At 41.1% G+C, this 19,145-nt stretch overlaps 1 protein-coding gene across 5 annotated transcripts in view; it reads right to left on the bottom strand.

Annotated features, from left to right (window-relative positions):
* MTUS1 (microtubule associated scaffold protein 1) overlaps window positions 1-19,145 on the bottom strand; it is a 130,658-nt gene that overhangs the window by 28,198 nt on the left and 83,315 nt on the right. For all 5 annotated transcript variants that reach the window (XR_011325746.1, XR_011325743.1, XR_011325747.1 and 2 more), the window contains one exon: window positions 5,669-5,886. Coding sequence is in view for 1 of the 5 variants with exons in the window: in XM_069789149.1 (XP_069645250.1) it covers window positions 5,669-5,886 (218 nt within the window). In the remaining 4 variants the exon portion in view is untranslated. The remainder of the gene's footprint in view (window positions 1-5,668; window positions 5,887-19,145) is intronic.

Here is a 19,145-nt window from a genome sequence, read left to right as displayed (position 1 = left end):
TCAAATTCAAGATATTATCTTTTGACTTCTGTTCTGGTTTTTTTTGTTGGTTTTTTTTTTTAATTCTGAAGAAATGCAAAAACTATCTAAATTAAATATCCTTATTCTCCCTTGCAAAAAGTTATTTCCATACTTTGGGAAGCCAGATTTAAAGAGAAGTACACTGTGGATGAAAATCCTAATGAAAACCAGTCAAGTTTGATGTTACGTTCTAGAAAATCAAAACTATAAATTTAATTCAAAGACAGCTGCTCTAAACAATAGGCCTGCCAATATATTTTGGATTTATAGGCCAAAAATATGACAGTTCCAAAATTCTTCCTTTTACTATAAATGGTTCTGGGTTTAGTGATGCAAGGTGTACTTCTGCTCCTTAAGCTGGATATGCATTTCTCATGTGATAAATATTTTCTGCTGAACTTCCACAAAGGCCAGGGCAAATTTTTCTGATACATGTGTCTCTGTATTCCAAGATGGAAAAAAACTCTTTAAAGTGCTAAGGAGTTCTCAAAACAACTAGTATCTCGACTCAAAGTCATCCACATGTCAGGAAATTCCAGTTATAGTAGCTCATACGCTAATGGTTAATTTCTGTTTCCACCTAGAAATACTGAAGCCCATTTCAGCCACACAATTTCTAGCGCATTATTTATGTTGCTTCCTGTGTCACATCCAGTATTAGTGGTATCCGCATATTATTGTCAAGGCTCTACAGCCTCTCTAATGGCATTTCCCTCTACGAAGGAAACTTCTTGAAGATGTTACCACAGTTATTCTCAAGTAAAGTTTGAATTGTAAATACCAGTCTTCACATAACCATACCAGGAAAAACACAACAGGGAAATTTAGTTTCTGTTCATCTCTGTAGCACAGCCACAAATTTGTATCTCATTTCTACAGCAGAGTCTGCTGAGAGCTCTTGAAACTCTCAGATTCGTTTACTGAAGTAGAACAGAAATGGGTGTTTATAATAATTAAACATTTTACCATCTAAAGTTTTTTTTTTAAACAGCCTGAGTAGTTCTGAATGTGGCAATTTATGCATTAAAATGAGAGGATGAAAATGTACTATTTGTCAATTCATACTTTGAGCAGTCACAAACATGTTCAAGTCACTCTAATAATACATTACCTCTCCACTCAAAAGCTAAGCCTTCCTTAAACAGTTTTAGAAGTTACCAAACCCAGATTTAAACCCAAGCTAGTACTGTGCTGTTAAAACAAACACCCCCCATCCCCAAACAGGTAAGAGTTTATACGTGGCAGTAAGTGATACAAACTCCCCAGCTGCGGCGATCACACAGCCTTGCAGGGGGCAGCCCTGAGGCAGGGGAAGGGGCTGAGCACCCCCCAGGAGGCAAGAAGTAGAGGCTCGCACAGGAGCCGCCACAGCCTCAGTCTCATCAGCCGGTAATGTACCTTTGCAGGACATCACGAAAAGAAGCAGAGTTTGAGATTTTCCTTCCCAAGGAAGTATCTGGCTCCTACCCATAGCTGCAGACCTCTTGGGTGCGTGTTCCCAGCACCGGGGGTTCTTCATTGCCCCTCCTTCCTGCACTTGGGGTATGGACAGACCTATAATACTAGATGCATAATTGGGTTTTTTTCTTCCTGACTGGGTGCCTGAACTGGCTCCTCAAGGCCAAGTGAGCACCAGCCCACAGAGACACAAGGGCAAAGGGAGAGAGGGCAGGGCTGCAGGAGTGGCAGCCACGGCCTGACTTACCGCAGACGTGCTAAACCACGTATTTAAAGCCTCTGTGAATGCATCTGTTACTGAAGGGACAAGAAATAAATTCAAAGTTAATATGCAAAATGAATACCAGGGCAAGTTAAAAGATCAACTCAAATGCAGTGGTGCAAATTTCAGAGCTTAAAGTAGTCAAAGGTTAACGGAAGATAGCTTTCCTTGGCACTTCTTGCACTTACTGTAAATGGCTGATTTCACCATTTCCTCTGTACTGCCACTTTTCCTTTCTCATTTGAACTTAAAAAAGAGGAAAATAGTTATGAAGTCACAGGAATGACTGGAGAGGAGAAAAGAACTGTAGCCTGGAGAAGAGAAGGTTCCAGGGAGACTTTATAACACCCTTCCAGTACTTAAACGGGGCCTACAGGAAAGATGGGGAGGGACTCTTTAACAGGGAGTGTAGTCATAGGACAAGGGGTAACAGTTTGAAACTGAAAGACAGTAGATTTAGATTAGATATTACGAAAAAATTCTTTACTGTGAGGGTGGTGAGGCACTGGCACAGGTTGCCCAGAGAAGCTGTGGATGCCCCATCCCTGGAAGTGTTCAAGGCCAGGTTGGATGGGGCTTTGAGCAACCTGGTCTAGTGGAAGGTGTCCCTGCCCATGGCAGGGGGGTTGGAACTAGATGATCTTTAAGGTCACTTCCAACCCAAACCATTCTATGATTCTATTCTACGAACTACCAGGGGATTGGGGGAGCGCAGTAGTATAGAAAGACCAAGCTTGCTTTTGTGACTAGCCTGCAGTTTGACATGTTTCCAACACCACTAGTGCACACACATCTGTAACAACAGAAAAAACTCGGTACAGCGTGGCATTCTCGGCAGCCACAACGTTCATTGCCATCAAGTACTCTAGATGCCAAGAGGGTTTCCATCTGGTATTAATCCAGTGCAACAGTAGCTCCTGCAAGGTAGAAATTGGGTTTTTAGGATTTTTAAATTCAAAGGAGCCTTGGTAAAGGTATTTAAGCATAGAAATTCCCTGGACAAACCCTGACAGCTCAAGTGTGAAAGTATTATCAGAGCCAGCTGTTAATATTGACAGCTCCAAGATAACGCTTGCAACAAACAGGTTTTTGCTCAGGCAGAGTTTTGTGAGAGATTCCTGCTGGGCTAGAAACAGCACAGCAGCATTGCTTAATCTCGTTTAACCCTTCAACAGCAGCCTCTCAACTTCACCCCAGATGGGCTGGCTGCATTTTGACAGAAGTCATTGCCAGCAAGTCCTGATTTTGTTCACAGCTATCCCATTTCAAATGAGCTCATAAGAAGAAACTTTAAGTTTTGTGCAGAAATGAATTGGGACCTCTTGGAAAAAAAAAAAACCAAAACAGAAAACAAACCCAAACAAACCCAACAGCTGAATCACCTCCCAGTAACTTCAGCTTTGCAGGGAAAGTGGGAGATGCTGGGGCAGGTTTTACCAAGAGGCTCGGGCTGGGCTGCACAGCCTCAAATTAACCTAACAGCTCACTCCAGCTCTTTCCTCCATTTGGCCAGGCAGCCTGTTCTCCATCCCATCTCACCCTCACACTGGCTCTGACCACACATTAGGACAGTCCACGTTGCTAATCTGGCAAAGAAATGCTCTCTCTTTGGCTGGGTTAGCTTTCTGGTAGTTGCAAGCTGAATCAGCCTTCTGCAGGGACAGATCAGCACCAGGAGTCCAGAGCAGGACCTTCCTCTGGTTACAGCAAGATATTTCATCAGCTTACACTGCATCGTGTCACTTCACACTTGCTCTACTGGGAGGAATGGAAGCACAGCTTTATTCTCCCTGTAATCAGCTAAGCACAATTATTTTTTTTTTTTAAACCAGAAAAGCTGAAGTTACTTTCAGTTGGATCTGCAGTAGTTAAGCTATGAGCCCCTGCCTTACAAGCTAAAACCTAACACCAAGTTTCTCCCCAAGTTTACCCAAAGAGTTTGAAAACTACATCAAAGGGATCCCCAAGAGATACTTCAGAAAAATAAACATAAGGCCAGTTGACATTGTTAGCTATATCAGACTTCACACCTCACCAGAAAGGGGAAAAAACCCAAACCAACAAACAAAACCAAAACAAACCACAAAACCAAAACAACTCTTCACAGTGTTCCCCAACACAAAGAAATCCTATAGGATGTTACCCTCAGCTAACTACCGGATTCCGAGTATTCCTTGCACCACCATGGCAGAAGAGTCCTTCTCACCCCTACAGTAAGTACACAAGAATAAGACAGTGACTCTTCAGCAAGCATTGTCTTATCCTAGGAAAGGAGAGAACAACCTCAATACCAGTAACTGGTATGAAAGTATATCAGTATGTCACATTTAGCCCAGCTTCATGTGCTTAGACTTAACTTTCCAAGATTACCAATTTTATACAATTTGATAGAGATAAACCAAAAGAATAATGGAGGAAGAAGGAACAAAATTACTAGTTTCCTCCATCCAGTTCTGTCTTCCCTCCAACACCACTTTTTTCTTTTTTTTTTTAAAACTTTTCCCCCCTCCTTTAAAAAAGAAAAAAAAAACCAAAACATTCCCATTATTCTAAAAAAAAAAAAAATATCAAAAACCAAACAAACCATCATGTTTAGACTAAGTGACCTGTAAAATAGCCTGGAAAAAGCAAATACGTATGACAGGCTTCTTCTCATTAAATATGACACTGATCGAGTATTCCTGAATTTTAAAAAATTGCAATGCAAAATATTTGAGAGAAGGATCTAGGCCAAGACATTTAATTATAAAAGTTACCAAAATTCAAGCTGTTTATTATACAGTAATTAGAAGATTGCACACAAGTTCAGCAGTGAGAATGTCAAATATAAATTTCACAATTTCCTATTAGATGACAGACATCCAAAAATCCTGTATCGAACTGCTTTGAAGATCTTAAAACTAGTTCCCTAGCAGAGAAAGGTGTTCCAATCAAGAGTTTAAAAACCCCAACCAAACCCAACCCACAAAACTGGCTAAGAGCCACTGCTCTTACTGAGTTGAACCAGACTTGGACTTAAATGCAGTATTTTTAGATGAAATGAGAGCAAGCAGGTATTTATTGCACAAGAAGAGAATGTTATGTTTCTGGCAGCATACTAAGACAACTCAGTGCTTTTTTGTATACCAGACTATAAAATTACCACATATCAGAACAGCTGAACTAAAATTGATACCAATCTTGGAACATTAGTTATAAATGCAAGAGAAACTGCTATTAAAACCTGCATCAAATGTTGCAGCCTAACTCCATAACTGTTATAATTTCCTTAACTTCAGATTTTTCTTCTCTCAAAAGTTTTCAAAGCAGACCAAAAGCTCCTAGTGTAATATTAAACTGATCAGATCATTATGTGTGTCAGACTAGAACAAATAAACATTAAACCACATCAGATTAATTGCACTCTAAGTTCCAGGTGCATTTCTAAATTTTTTTTTTTTTAATTAAATGTTGATAATTTTAAGATACCAACAATAATGCAGGATTCAATAAATACAACCATTTTATCTCACACTTTATTTTGAATAGCTCAAAAACATATCTACCCCTTATATACTCTTCTATCCAATGTCAGATAACAAAGCAAGGTCATGCAGATTATCTGTTGAAACTAGTTTTTCCTACAAGGGCAGAACTTGAAGTATATACTTGGAAAGGTACTCAACCCTGAAGGACTTTCTGACTACAAACATTTAAAAACTTCTCTTCTAAAAAGGACGTGAAGCTGCAAAGAGGCCAGTGTCAGGGTTTTTTATTTTTTCTATCCAGCTGATGCCAGGAGCAGGTTTGCTGCTGCCTCCACAGGAAAACAGAAATCTTTGGAATGGGAAACACAGATGTTATGTATCAGTATATTAATATTTTCAGAAGCCCTTGTGAGAAGAGTTCAAAAAATAAAGCCAAAATTGATTAGCTGCAAGTTTTTACCTCAGATTGCAGGTGCTGGATCACAACTGTTAATGCTTCAAACTTCTGGTTACTGCTTGTCAGGAATCTTTTCAGCTGAAGGATGATTCCACTTTGGGTCTCACATTTTGTTTTGTACTGTGTCAACTCGGCTGTTTTTGTGCCAGGCGAATGCACATCTGTGGAGGCTTGAGTCTGTATGCATGAGCTCTTGGGACTCCGCTGCTTGCCCTTGTCAACTAAAACAACAACAATAACTAATTAACATGCATTTTATGTTGACGTCTCACCACAACTTAAAAGACAGGTGCAAAAGAAAGTCATTATAAATTCTTACAAAAACCTCCTGAAATTCTAACTAGGAGAAACGGTTATTTCAGTAGCACTGCAGAGCAGACACGATCATCTGCCAGGTTAATTTCTAGCACCATAATCTTGCATACAATGTTTTGCACTTCATCCTCACCTTCATGTATTCTGTGGCTCACTTTTCAGCATACTCTTCACACTGTGCTTTGAATAAATATTTTCATAAAATGCAAGATCTCTGTCATCCTACCTATCCAGTAACTTATTTCTAACATAAGAGTCGAACACTTTTGTTTGCAACACGGATTTCACATTTCCTGCACTCTAACATACTGCTGAATACAAAACCATTTTCCCTACATTTACTTCATCTTTTTCTTCAAGATATTCACTGCAAAAAACTCTCCTCTCTGCAGCTCAGGTTTGAGCTTTATTAACTAGAGGTCTTGCAGCATTTCTTAGTGTCAGCAATTTCAGTCACTAGGATGAGACTTTAAAAAATGCTCTAAAATGAAATATATTTCAAGTTCGCCCTGCCACTATTCACAGTCCAAGCATTATATTGTTGATTTAATACTCCTAGTTATGTTGCAACCTCAATCCCTTCACAGCACACAATCATCTCATGTCAGAGGAAACCACATTACATAATGCAGCGCTTGACTCGTAAACACCACGGAGGTTACAGGTTTCTCTGCTGCCTTCAGACTGGAAAGGGACTACACTACTGCTGTGTAGATAGGGCCAGTCTTCCCCATTTGATTACACAGGGAACGAGCAAACACTTCTGCAATAAAAGGCTGATGCAATACATAAATATCCCTTGACAATTTAATGAAGACATCTAAGTAGATTACTTTGTACAGTTTCAACTTAACAAGATTTCTTCAAGATAAAGTGAAAAAACTGGAGAGGTGAGATTTGAGAAAAGAAAAATAGGAACATGTGGAAAAAATGGGGGACAAACTAACCAACTAGAAGTAGTTGCTCATAAATCCCTTCTGAAGCCCAAGCACCTGGTTTGAAGGTTGTCAAGTGACTCTGGAATAGTCTGAGCAGTATAAGGTTCAATCACACAACTGGAGACAGTATTAATAACAAAAGCTTTGATTCTCAGGTAATGTTAGTCTGAATGACACGTCAACTATTGCATTAATACATCAGTCTTGCACAGCCTTCACTTGTTTTCAAAGCATTTGAAAATATGTTTCCTGTTCAAAATACTTGCGTCCTCTGTGCCTCTCTTACTGAGCCTGGTAAAAAGTGGCTCCTGAGCCTATTAATTTTCCAAATAAATCCTCTCTAGGCAAGATTTTCTGTCATCTCTCATAGTTAGAGAATTGTCAGCACATTGCTTTACCATGTTCAGATGCTCTTGTATTCTTGGAGATTTCACTACACTTCTGCTCAGAGATGCTGACTGTTAAAGGGTATATTTTCAATTAGAAACATACCATCTTGCAGTTTAATAGCAGAGCTGTTAAAAGGTATATCAATGTGATAACCCAAATCAAAACACAAACCTGTAGGGGAAAGAAAGATCAAGCTTGGCTGCCAGTTCTGGTTAGCTTATTTTTACCACCATTTTAACTAATGTGACCACTTTTTTTCTTGCCATGCAGACATAACTATGTCCTTTGAGTAGACCTCTTCAAATGAATGACAGTTCACATTTGAGAGCAACCATGTCAGATTTCCAGCAATCTTATGGAGAATGCTGTGTTCAGGAAAATACTGGTTACCCTCTGAAGCTCCTTCAAAAAAAAAAAAAAAAAAAAAAAATCACAAGACACAATCAAGAGAAGAAAAAAAGAGCAGGGACTAGAGAATAAACATGTACAGTCAGTCCTTCCCTGCCCTACTGGCTCACATACTCCTCTTCTCTCATATATTCCACCTCTCTACCTGAATGCTCCACTTACAATAAATAGAAAACTAGAGCACTCTTCCTGATTTGAGAGTACTGGGTAAATTCACTGATACAGATGCTAATGTCATCATTTAATTAACTATATGAAATGCCTTCTACATCCATTTGTAGGACCCTGACAGAGCTGCATTAAACCTGAAAAAATGTTTGCAAACAATTTTTATTCTGGGAAAAAATGACATCACATACTGTTACCTAATGAAGTTATTTCATTTAAATGCAGCGATACAACAGCTAACCACAAATGACACGAGACTCCAGATATCCACTGTTTGCAGAGTTCAGTGAGCCTTTATCAGGTTGCCAGTTTCACACTATTGCTTTTATCGTGATGCCCAGACGACCAAGTCTTTTCCTAGAAGCTCATTCAAACTTCCAACCAAGCCAAGCCTGTATACTATACTAAAAAAAGCTGAACAAAAACCATGCACTAGAGAAACTCAGTGACATTCCTGTTGGCAATTTTATCATAGACATGTGCTATACACAGCCACTTCAAATGTTGAAAAGCATTTCTCTGCTAGCATGAACCCTCTGTAGCATGAACTGCCTCTACAGATTAACACCAGCGACACTCCAATGCTTATTTATGGCCTACGTACCTCTGGGCAATGACAGATTGTTTCCAGATTTGTATAGAAGGCATGCTGTGATGTCAAAACAAAAGCCATGCTTTCATTAAAACAAAAGCATCATGAGTCTAATTACTGATACAACACACCAGTGATGGACTCTAAATTAAAGACAGTATTGGTTACCAGCCCAAGTCCTCCTCACTTTGGCCTTTTTACTTGCCACCTTTACACAGTCAGACTTGTAAAGGAGAACAATTTCCACGCTTAAGTTAGGTTCTGGATTCCTCTCCAACAGGCTCAAAAACACTGCACCCAATCTAGTTGAAACGCTCAATTTCTGAAAACTAGAAATCAGATTCTCAAGTACCGCATGTAGCACAGTAACCGGACAGAATCACTATTTAAGGTCCTATCCTTCTTCATATCAGTTAAAAAAACCAACCAAACAAAAAACAAACAAACAAAAACCCCAGTGATTTTGCAAAGACTAAGCCTTTCGATCACTGAATCATTCCCAGAAGATTCAGTATTTTGCTGGCAAAAAGAATACCCCATGACTTTGGAAAAGGTCCAAAAATCCTCCTACTCCCTCTACAGTCGCTACCTGGACAGCAGCAGCGAACTCCAGTTCTTTGGGGAGAATATTAGACTCATCCCAAGCTTTTCCATAAAGCAAACTGATTCCCATACATAGCTTCCCTAGTTAACAGGCATTCAAAAGCAAGAAACACACTGTCTGTACATCAGGGTGTGTTCCATAAAGTTATGTTTAAGTGCTGTGGTATTGCCCGGTACTTGAAATTGTACTTGGCTGGCTATCTCAGAACTTGCCTGGTACCGTTGGTTTCCTGAGCCTCTCCATCTTGTGCACTGTTGCTGGATTACCAGATGAAACATCTCTCACCCACTTTTTGGTTTGCAGAGCCAAATCAAAGCCTTCCTTTGCTTATCATATACTAGGAAGGTCTACGTAGTAATGTCTATACTAGCTAGAAATTATTTTCTTTAAGCAAGAGATTAAATTTCTAAAAAAATTACATTTCTTAACAGCATTCCGAATAGCCTAAACAAACTACTTGACAAGCACAAGTAGGAACAACCTCACTTCTCTCCCCACACTTTTGCAGTCACCATTGTCTTACCCCTAAGCACCTTCTTTTCACATTCCTCATCCAAACTGTTAACTTCCACAGGTTTTTCAAAACCCATGTGTGTCTTGTGTAAGCATTTTTCAAAGAAAAATCCTCGCTCAACATTTTCTCTTGTAGGAAGATGCAGGCTGGTAAAAACTTTCTGCCTCTCCTCCATTTTCTGGAAAGCCTTGTCTACACATGTTAAATTAGTGCTCACTTCTTTGATCAGTAAGACCAGATCAGCCTGAGTATTTAATCGAGCTTCCATTTCTTCTCTTACTCGCTGGATTTCCTCAAGCACAGTTCTTATATCCAAGTGACTGGACTTCACCTCCGCTTTGAGATCTTCTTTCACCTGTTGTTGGCTCCTCTGAAGTGCTAAGACTGTTCTGATTTCCTTTTGAGATGTTTCTACATCATGCTTTAGTTCCTTCTGTCCAGCCTGCATTGCCTCCTGGCTAGCTTTCACTTCTGCCAACAGAGCAGTGAGGCACTCCATCCTGATTTCACAGGAGTCGCAGGACCTCTTCCAGTGTCACAGCTTCCAAGCAGTCAGGGACATTTGTGAGCTGATAGCAGGTTTCCTTGGATAGCGAGAGAGCTAGCATATAGCCCTCAGCGTGGTATCCTACCTCAATTTAGTGTGCTGCAGTGAAGGTACTAGGTAAAAGTCTAGTACAAGACAAGACAAAGGCACTAAATAAAATAGTTCAATAAGCAGGGCTCTAGAGCCAGAGCTCCTTCTCAGGGCTCAGCCAGAGCACTAATCAGTTTAATTGGCAGATTATGCCACACCTGAATTTTTTAAAATCTTTTGCTGACATCATTGTACATGGGACGTCACCCCAGAAGCCACTCCCAACAGTCATTTGATCTGTGCATCAATCAAAGTATGCCCAGGCATCAGTAACCACATTTGTTGCAACACAGCCAAACACTCCACAAGAATGCAGCTGCCCTTCCTTTCCAACACAAAAGCTCAAAAGGAGCCCGAATTGCCTGCGGGAGCTGAAAGCCAAACAGTTCAACAGCGCTTAGTTATTGCAATTGTATATTCAACAAGGTGATTATGCACCTGTCCTTCTGCTAATGTTTGCAGTGAGCGTTCAGGAGTACATCTGTGAGCACCTTGGACATTGCCCCACTCCCACTGAATGCCCTCCTCATTCCCACAGCTAGCAATGCTCTTTTAGCAATCTGGAAGAACCCAGATCCTGAGGAAGCCCTCTAGTCCAGAAACAATAAACAGTTACCAGAGCAATACAGGAAAACTGACTAATGGAATATTTTTGGCAGGTTAAGAAGACTAAGCCTTTTAGCTACCAGGTCCAAATGTTAATTTTTCTCTGTAAAGTCTAAGGCTTCTTACTTTTAAGCACAGAACTTGGAATAGGTCTAGGCTCCATGTAAAAACAGGTAGATTAATGACACCAGGCTGTTAGCTGTTTTGTTACACAGAGATTTAATTACCCAGTCATTGGATTCAGTGTGGAAAAAATGACCCAACACAATGTAGATCTTGGTCTACAGAAGGCGTCAGTCTCTGCCTTCAAAGAGGTAAGCTGGTATTCAGTGCAACAGCCAGGATTCAGAGCAGGACTCAGAGCAGCACACAAGCTGGAGCTCAGGAGAGATTTTACACCACAGCTTTGGCCCTGTCATGGCTCCAGGATGCTTGTGGAGGCAGTGATGATCCCACAGACACCCCAGAGCAGAGGACCTATGCTATCCATCCAAAACTATGGCAACCCCCATCAGCACCGTTTGGGGCTGGGAAGCGTTACAAAGAATGCCGATAGTCCGTGCATGCACAGATGTAGGATTTCCAACTCACCATAGTGCTACTGGCCAAAGAGCCAATCTGGGCAGTCCTGCTTGCAAAGATTAGTGCTTACTTTCCAGTTTGCCTCCTACACTAATCCAGGCATACTCATGGGACCAGGAAGGTAGAGACACATCCTCCACACAGAGCACCTCATGGCTTACACGTATCCCCCAACTATGCTGCTATTACAGTGGTCTCACAGACCCTGGTGGACACAATGTCAGTGGGAGAGCTTTTTTCCAAGCCTCTGTATCACCTGCCAGAACACCAGACACTGGCTTCCTGATGGGGTCTCCCCAGCACAGCTACAGGCCACAGGTGTAGTTTCTTCCTCCCTCAGCCCCTTGCCCCAATTCTAGCTAGATAGCTATCCCAAGAGCTCCTGAACGTTATTAGTCACACACAGTCACCGTTAAGGACCCGTACACAAAACAGACTGCAGAAGCACAATCTGGAGTTTGAATCCAGGCAACATCTCTGGCAAAAAATTTAGGTAGGTGAAGAGAGCCAGGTATGAGCACTAGCAGTACTTCTACATCCCTAGACCAACATCTGCAGTAATTCACCTCAGCAGCATAACACTTCCTTCTAACCTTTAGCATGCCGTAGTGGTTCCTAGAAATCTCACAAACAGAGGTGAAGCACTTGCAGAGACCTTGTCAGACACTTCCTGGCAGCAAATCAGAGTCCACCTGAATTGATTTCCATTGGTTCAGGCATGATACAGGTAGAGAATGGGTCTCTCTGTGAGAGGGAGGGTATTCACCAGGCTCATTGATGTAACCACCTGAGATCTAACTCTTCCTGACAGCCCAAAGGTTGCAGCCTCCTTTCTACATGTGTGTGCACCCACCCCAATTGCCAGCTGCTCTCTGCTATAATAAAATACACTGTGATAAAAAGCTCTCCTTGGAAACTAGTCTCTTGCTCTATATGAAAACATTAATTCCATCCTGAATGTAATTGATGTGTTTGGTACATTCCTCACTCAAACTAAGAGGTGTGATCACTAAGGACTCTTTGCTGATTTATAAAGATCACCTTCACAGAGCTTCCAGGCAGGTTTCCTTTGCTTTTCTCCACTCTGGAAGACACTCTTCAAAAACTTACCTAAATTAAATTTGCAAGTAGATACTACAAAGCAAACTAAAAGTCTACAGAGCTTGCCGGTACTTTGAATTTTACAACCTGTCTCTCAACAGGAATACTTGGTAGCTAATGACACACGAATAATAGCTTTCAGCAATGCACAACCTTCCCAAGCCAGAATTCATCGTCTTGGAAATACCAATTTCTGCTGCTGTACATCAGCTTCTGCTCCAACTAAGCTGTCTCTATCCTCAATGCATCTCAAGTATCTTAATGTTTTCTCCCATTTGGGAGGAAAAACCTCCTGATTTCATAGACTAACAGAAGTCTATGAAACATCAAACACTGATGAGGGATTTCCTCTCAAGACCAAATTAATGATTAGAAGAAAAAAAAATCATATTTAAATAAAATCTGGTCTATTTGGGTGGGATGTTTGGGGTTTTGTTTTTTTGGTTGGTTGGTTTTTTTAAAGTATTTCGTCTGCTTTATGAAAACACAGAAATCATTTAAACAATTAGCTACCAGCAAACACAAACCATCCCTATTTCTATAGCTCTAATATTAAAGAGAATAAAAACCATGAAGTTAAAACATCTGAGAATAGCACCATGCATAGTTTTGAAGTCAACACAGAAACTCGCTAAACCACAGTAACAGTTATATTTTACAGTGTTAAGTAATACAGCGCGTTTGAAATATTAAACAAAAGAGTTTACACAAAGTTTACAGTGAATCATAGAAAAAAATCCATTACTTTGACCTTCAGGGTGGTTTCACGTTCTGTACAGCTGACCAGTCTGTACAACTAGGACTGGGGTCAGATTTAAAACAGCAACCAGATATTTTCACTTCCCAAACATGAAAGAGGAAGCATCTAGTTGCCTCTATATATTGACTTCTCCCTTTTTCAAAAAGTCTGGTTTACACCCAGTTACAACTGGTCACTGAACACACTCCCCCACTGCAAAAAAAAAAACCCCAAAACCAACCAAAAAACCCCAAACCAAAACACAAACAAAAAAATCCCACCCTTGAACTTCTTGATGTTAGGCTAGCAAAGAGTTTGAGAACTAACAAGAAAGACCAAATTAAAAATGAAAAAAAGAGAGTAAGGACTAGAGAGGGCTACCAAACAGACTACTTCCTACACATAATAGGAGGGAACACTCAGACAAGAACATATCTTTACAAACTAGATATATACTCATATTTATGAAATCAGCCAAGTTACAACTAAAATACTGAAATAAGGGTAAGAAAATGCTGCTAACGCATCCCACAACACACACACTGAACCAAGTTATAGAAAGCATTACAAAACATGTATCCTGTACAATATTAACAGTCATGAAACACTTATAGCTAACTGTGTTCAGTGGAGTTTTGACCTGGATCAAATTTCTCCAAATACACTGATAAACACTGAAGTAAACTTGAAAATCTACTGGTTTTATTAGAGCCTGAAGAACACAGACCTACACTGCTGACCTCTATTCTAGATGCTTTATCTTTTCCTCCTGTAAGCAAGCTAGCCCCATTGATGCAGTACTGCATGACCCATGGGTCTGATTCTGGGGTTTTTCCCTTCAGGAGTTATCAAATCTCACTCTCACATCTGAACCAGCCCATAAGTGAGTGCATAACTTCACCTTGTATGTTATCTTTACACACCTAATTCTGAAGCCTCAAAAAATCTCTACAATTCTCCCACCACCCTCCCCCCTGCTGCAATGCATACAAGCTATTTGAGCAATGCAACAGAAAGACCAATCAACCATTTGATCTCCCAGCTTTGATTTTAAAGTTTGCTTCGTGACAAGCTACGGTACTTCAGAGGGAGACTTCAGAACATCCATACAAACAAGGAAACTGTTGGGTTTAATCTGCAGTGGTACATACATTATCTTCCAGAGGACCTGGAAATTTGGCTACCTGTAAATTACCACCCTAAATTCTTTCAGAACTCCTGCTCTGGGCTATAAACCCAGGAAGCAGATTCAGACAAATATACAGGGAAAGCAGTCACAAAACTAAATTAACGGTGTCTGCAGAGGGCTTGACAGGCTAGACTTGGATGGAAGCCTTCCAAACCCCCAGCCACTCCACAGCTTGGTCAACTGTAATTTTTGCCTGCATCCAGCCTGGCAAGTGGCGAACGCACACCTTCCTGCTGTGCCTCTCGGAGTCCAGGCTGGTGGCTGTACAAACGCAGACTCCTAAAGAAGTGATGTTCTGTTTCTAAGCTCTGCCTCAGGCCTGTCTGCATAAGCTGGTGCAGGCAGCCCCAACTTGCTCTGTTCATGCGTCAAGCATGTCAGTCATGAGCCAGTACCAGTCCACAGGAAAGCGACTTCAGTTTTCAGAGTTGTGCCTGAATGATTTGCCCAACTGAAATTCTGAAGAAGACACTGTACTTCAGAAACTCTTCTAGATACTTATTCAGCTGGTCTTGTCTCAAGAAGCTGGGGGAAGAGACACAGCACTTCTCATCTTGCATCTCCCCCCACATCAATGCAGTCTGAAGCCCAAGACAACAACTGAATGCTTTCTAGAGCAGAACCGCAGCTCTCCCTTTCCTTTACTCTCACTGTAACCTCTTGAGTTTCCCTTCTTTAGGGTCAGCCACTAGGCTGTGTCCAGGAACATCAGCTTGTTGTAGCTGTCATCAAATCCTTTTCAAGTCATTCTGAACAAAATAAACAGTAACCGTCACAGAGACTTTTAAAAAGGTTCCAGGAACTGAACAAAATTTAACTGCAGGCAGGTAAAACCTGACCTAGATGCTTAAACTGACTCAGCAAGATTAAAACATACACAGCAGAAAACCCTCTGCCTTTCTTTGCAGGGGTACAGAGGTTTTTCAGCATGTTTTTCCTTAAATGCTGGTACAGCCTGGAGGGGGAATGCAGAAGCATCACATATTATTCCAGGCATTCAGTCTGAAGTACTGTTTCTGAAGTCTGTGTCTGTCTTCTCATGCCAACTCATATGTTGACTTACAGTATTACAGCACTGACTTCTAGCCTCAGTACAGCATTTTAAATCCATCCCTTTTTACTCCTTACTTCTAGCCGGAGAACGGGATATTCTCTTTATACACACAATAGCAAAAACGAAAGGGAAATCTCAGACGTATTTATGTACTTCAGAGAGCTCTATGCCTGTTTAATGCTTTAATCACATGCTTAACACGCACATATCTTGCAGCACTGGCCACACAGGGTTTCACGCTGGCAGGAGCAAGTCTCTTCTGAAGCAGAACCTATTAGCATGTCAAACGCTTCCCTGTCCGTTACAACACTGACTATTAGGTAAGAAACCAAACGTTTACAGACCATGCCAGAGTCCTGCAGCCTAAAGTTGTTACCTAGAAACTATAATACAGCGCATGCAGCTCTTTATTAGCTTCCTGCTTGTTGACACAACAAACAGAGCACGAACCAAGGGCACCGTTTCGTTACAGCATACTTTACACAGAAACAGGGGTGGAAGAGGAAACCTGCAAATACAGGTGACTGGGAGGAAACCAAGAGATAGCAAGCAAGGCCAGTTTTCCAACTGCACACCTTCTAAGCGAGCTTTTGCACAATCTCCACAAAAGGCTCAGCAACCCCACGCAGTCCTTAACTACTTCTGCACAAGGGTTCTTCTGAAGACAGATGTGAGCCTACTCCCTGCTGGTTAATCTGACACATACTTCATACTCTTTCAGGCTCTGAAGCAACAACCCACAGTGTGTAGCAAGCCCTCTGCCCTGCAGTGTGATGGTCTGGACTTTTTCTGTTGGGTTATGAGCACGCCCCCGCTGCCTCCCTGCAATCAGGAGGCACTGGAGGCAGCCATGAATCCAAAGCAAGCAAGATATCAACAATGCAAGTGTGATATTGCACTAAGGCTCCTAGATAAGCCTCAATACATCATCTTTCCAGTTGCTACCCCAATAGGCTCTCACCAACGTGACAATCTTTGAACTGGGTTCCCTGTGTGCATATGCCTATTAAAATTAACCACCTGTTAAGGCCTCGATGCTTCTCAACCAAAACCATGCCTTGATCCGAATGATTAACACTGATGTGTCTTCGCTTCCCTAGCGTGCCACCTGTCCTACAGAATATGGCTCTTCAGCTTGTACAACTGTTTTAGGACATTACCAAATACAGTACTGATCACCTGAACAGTACTTTTTCCCCCTTTAGGAAGCATGTTAACGAGACACATTTTTGTTTGTCTGTAATTTGGTATCATCTGTTACTATACTGATTAAGCATACAGAATCTCCATGTTGCATTAGCCTTACATTTCTGAAGATTATAATTTATGTTTTTAAAACCTACATTAACCTTATACTGAAGCTTTGCAAGGAGCTAAATTATGATGTTTGCAAACATCTGAGAAAAGGCATTACCTTCCAATTGCTGGTGGCTTCCAAAATAAAAGCACAAAGATTAATGTTAGCTCAACTCATGTCATTGCTGCAACTGCCTGATCAACCAGCCTGTGCATTTTTTAAAAAGCAAGCTTTGAAGGAAAGTCCAGTGATCAAGAACTCCTAAACTGTGCCCTACACTGTCTTAGTGTTGCACATTTCCTTGTCACTTCAACAGTAGCTGTTTCTTTTCCAGTCTTGATGATGGCAAAGTTAGTATCGGGTGAGATGATGTCAAATGGCCACACATTTTGTCAACCCCAGTAGTGCTGCACTGACAAAGTCAGTGATGATAGCAAGAAAGAATTTAAAAAACATTTCAAAATAGCAATGTCCAAATTTTCTAGCAGATTACAAGATTGGAAGGGATAATCTTTACAAGCCATGTTTTACAAAGGACTTAAAGGAGTCCCAGACTCGAACATTGAGTGTGTAATTAACATGCCAGACAGATGTCTGCCTGTTAAATACACAGTACGTGTGCAAGCCTGACTAATACTCTGAAATCTCAGCATTGTGCCCATGACACCTTTTACCTTATGCACCACAGACCTATCTTACAGAAGCACTAGTTGAGTTTTGAACACTTAATATACAAAGTATTTTGTCTTAATATTGCATTCACAATATATTTAGTCAAGTTTACTGGACCTGTAACATCTAGAATTGAGTTAGATTTTCATCTAGCCAGCACATATCAAGCACGAAAATGAACCACACATCAACTACAAAGATAAAAAAATACTAATAAGCCCACCATACATTCAGAGATGACTGCGAACTAAATAAACAAATTTGAAATGCTATGCAATTTACAGAAAACAACTCTAACATGCACCACCTAGACTACCAGTGGATCAGGTTTGTTCTGTTATTTTCTAAATATTTACTATAAAAGTAATGCAAAGCCTAGACCATGGATATTTTGACATGAGGGGGACTGCAGGTATGTACACTGATGAATCAACTCTTCATGCATCTTAAAAATAATACTGCAGAGTGATCCATTTTTAAGCACAAAGACAACAACAGGATGGAAAGTAATTGTATAAGGATGTGTTATGGTGTGCTGCAGCCTTGGCCAGTAAGGACCAAGTTAAAGTTTGTGAAATATCTCAATCTATTACCCTTCCTTTAGATACTTGAATTTTGCTGAATCAGTTCATCATATACCCCACAGGCAATCTTAAATCATTCAGTTCCCCAGCTTTTGAAGGAAAGAAGAGAAAGTGCTATATTCAGAAACTAGCAATTGTGTTTACATAAGGGGTTTACATTTAAGTAAGTTTCTAGTTCAGGTGTTGCTCTGGGTAGGCAGACATCTGAAGCAGTCCTCTCCTACATACCTTCCTATAGTTCAGCTGTGTTTTGTCATCCTTGAAATACACAGCTGCCCAAATAACCAAGCACAGGGAAGATGACTGATGTTCCTCCTTCCTTTCTGTTCCTGTTTCCTCTCCTCTGACTTTTCTCTCCATTTCCACCTCCTGTACAAGAAGTTGCTCCGTGTTGTCTGGTGCCCTCTACTGCTCCATCACAAGTACAGAACATGGCATATTTCTGCCCTTCATTCTGCAGCTTCTGTCTACACAATCATACCCCAGAGACAGCTGGGACAGGGAATCCCACCATGACTTGCCAGACCCTATTAATTGCCTCCTCAGTGCAAATCCTGATCCCTTCTTCTTATCTCCACATCCTTCTTGGATATATTCAGGGCTACGAAGTTCCCTGTTGGCAGATATGTAGATGTGGGATATCTTCACACCTGGGAAAAGACTCAGTGGGGACAGTGTGGGGGGGTGGCATCACAGAAAGAACCCTGCTATACACCCACACAGGTGTGTGCACGTAGGAAATCCTCTCACACAACACCAGAGAGCAGAATGATGTGTCACTGCCACCCTTCTCCACTTCTGGGCTTTCTGCAGAACTCAGGTCTCACATGCTATCAGGGCTGGAAGGGCTGATGCACAGCCAGAAAGGAAGGAGCCATTTGAGTTGCAATGGTTGAACTCATTCCTTCCTTAATATTTTAGTTCACTCTTTTGTTGACTACCATGCTCAGCATCAAAAATGTAGGGCTGGAAGAAACCTTCAGAAGCCATCTACATTACTCCTTGTTGAGGCAAGGTAAACACCACTTGAGCAGTCTGACAAAATGCCATTTATGTCTTAACTGTTTCAAGTCTCACCACAAGACACCGC

This window comes from Haliaeetus albicilla, chromosome 1, assembly GCF_947461875.1.
Source record: "Haliaeetus albicilla chromosome 1, bHalAlb1.1, whole genome shotgun sequence".
NCBI classification, from domain to species: domain Eukaryota; kingdom Metazoa; phylum Chordata; class Aves; order Accipitriformes; family Accipitridae; genus Haliaeetus; species Haliaeetus albicilla.
This window is presented reverse-complemented; position numbering and strand designations above follow the sequence as displayed.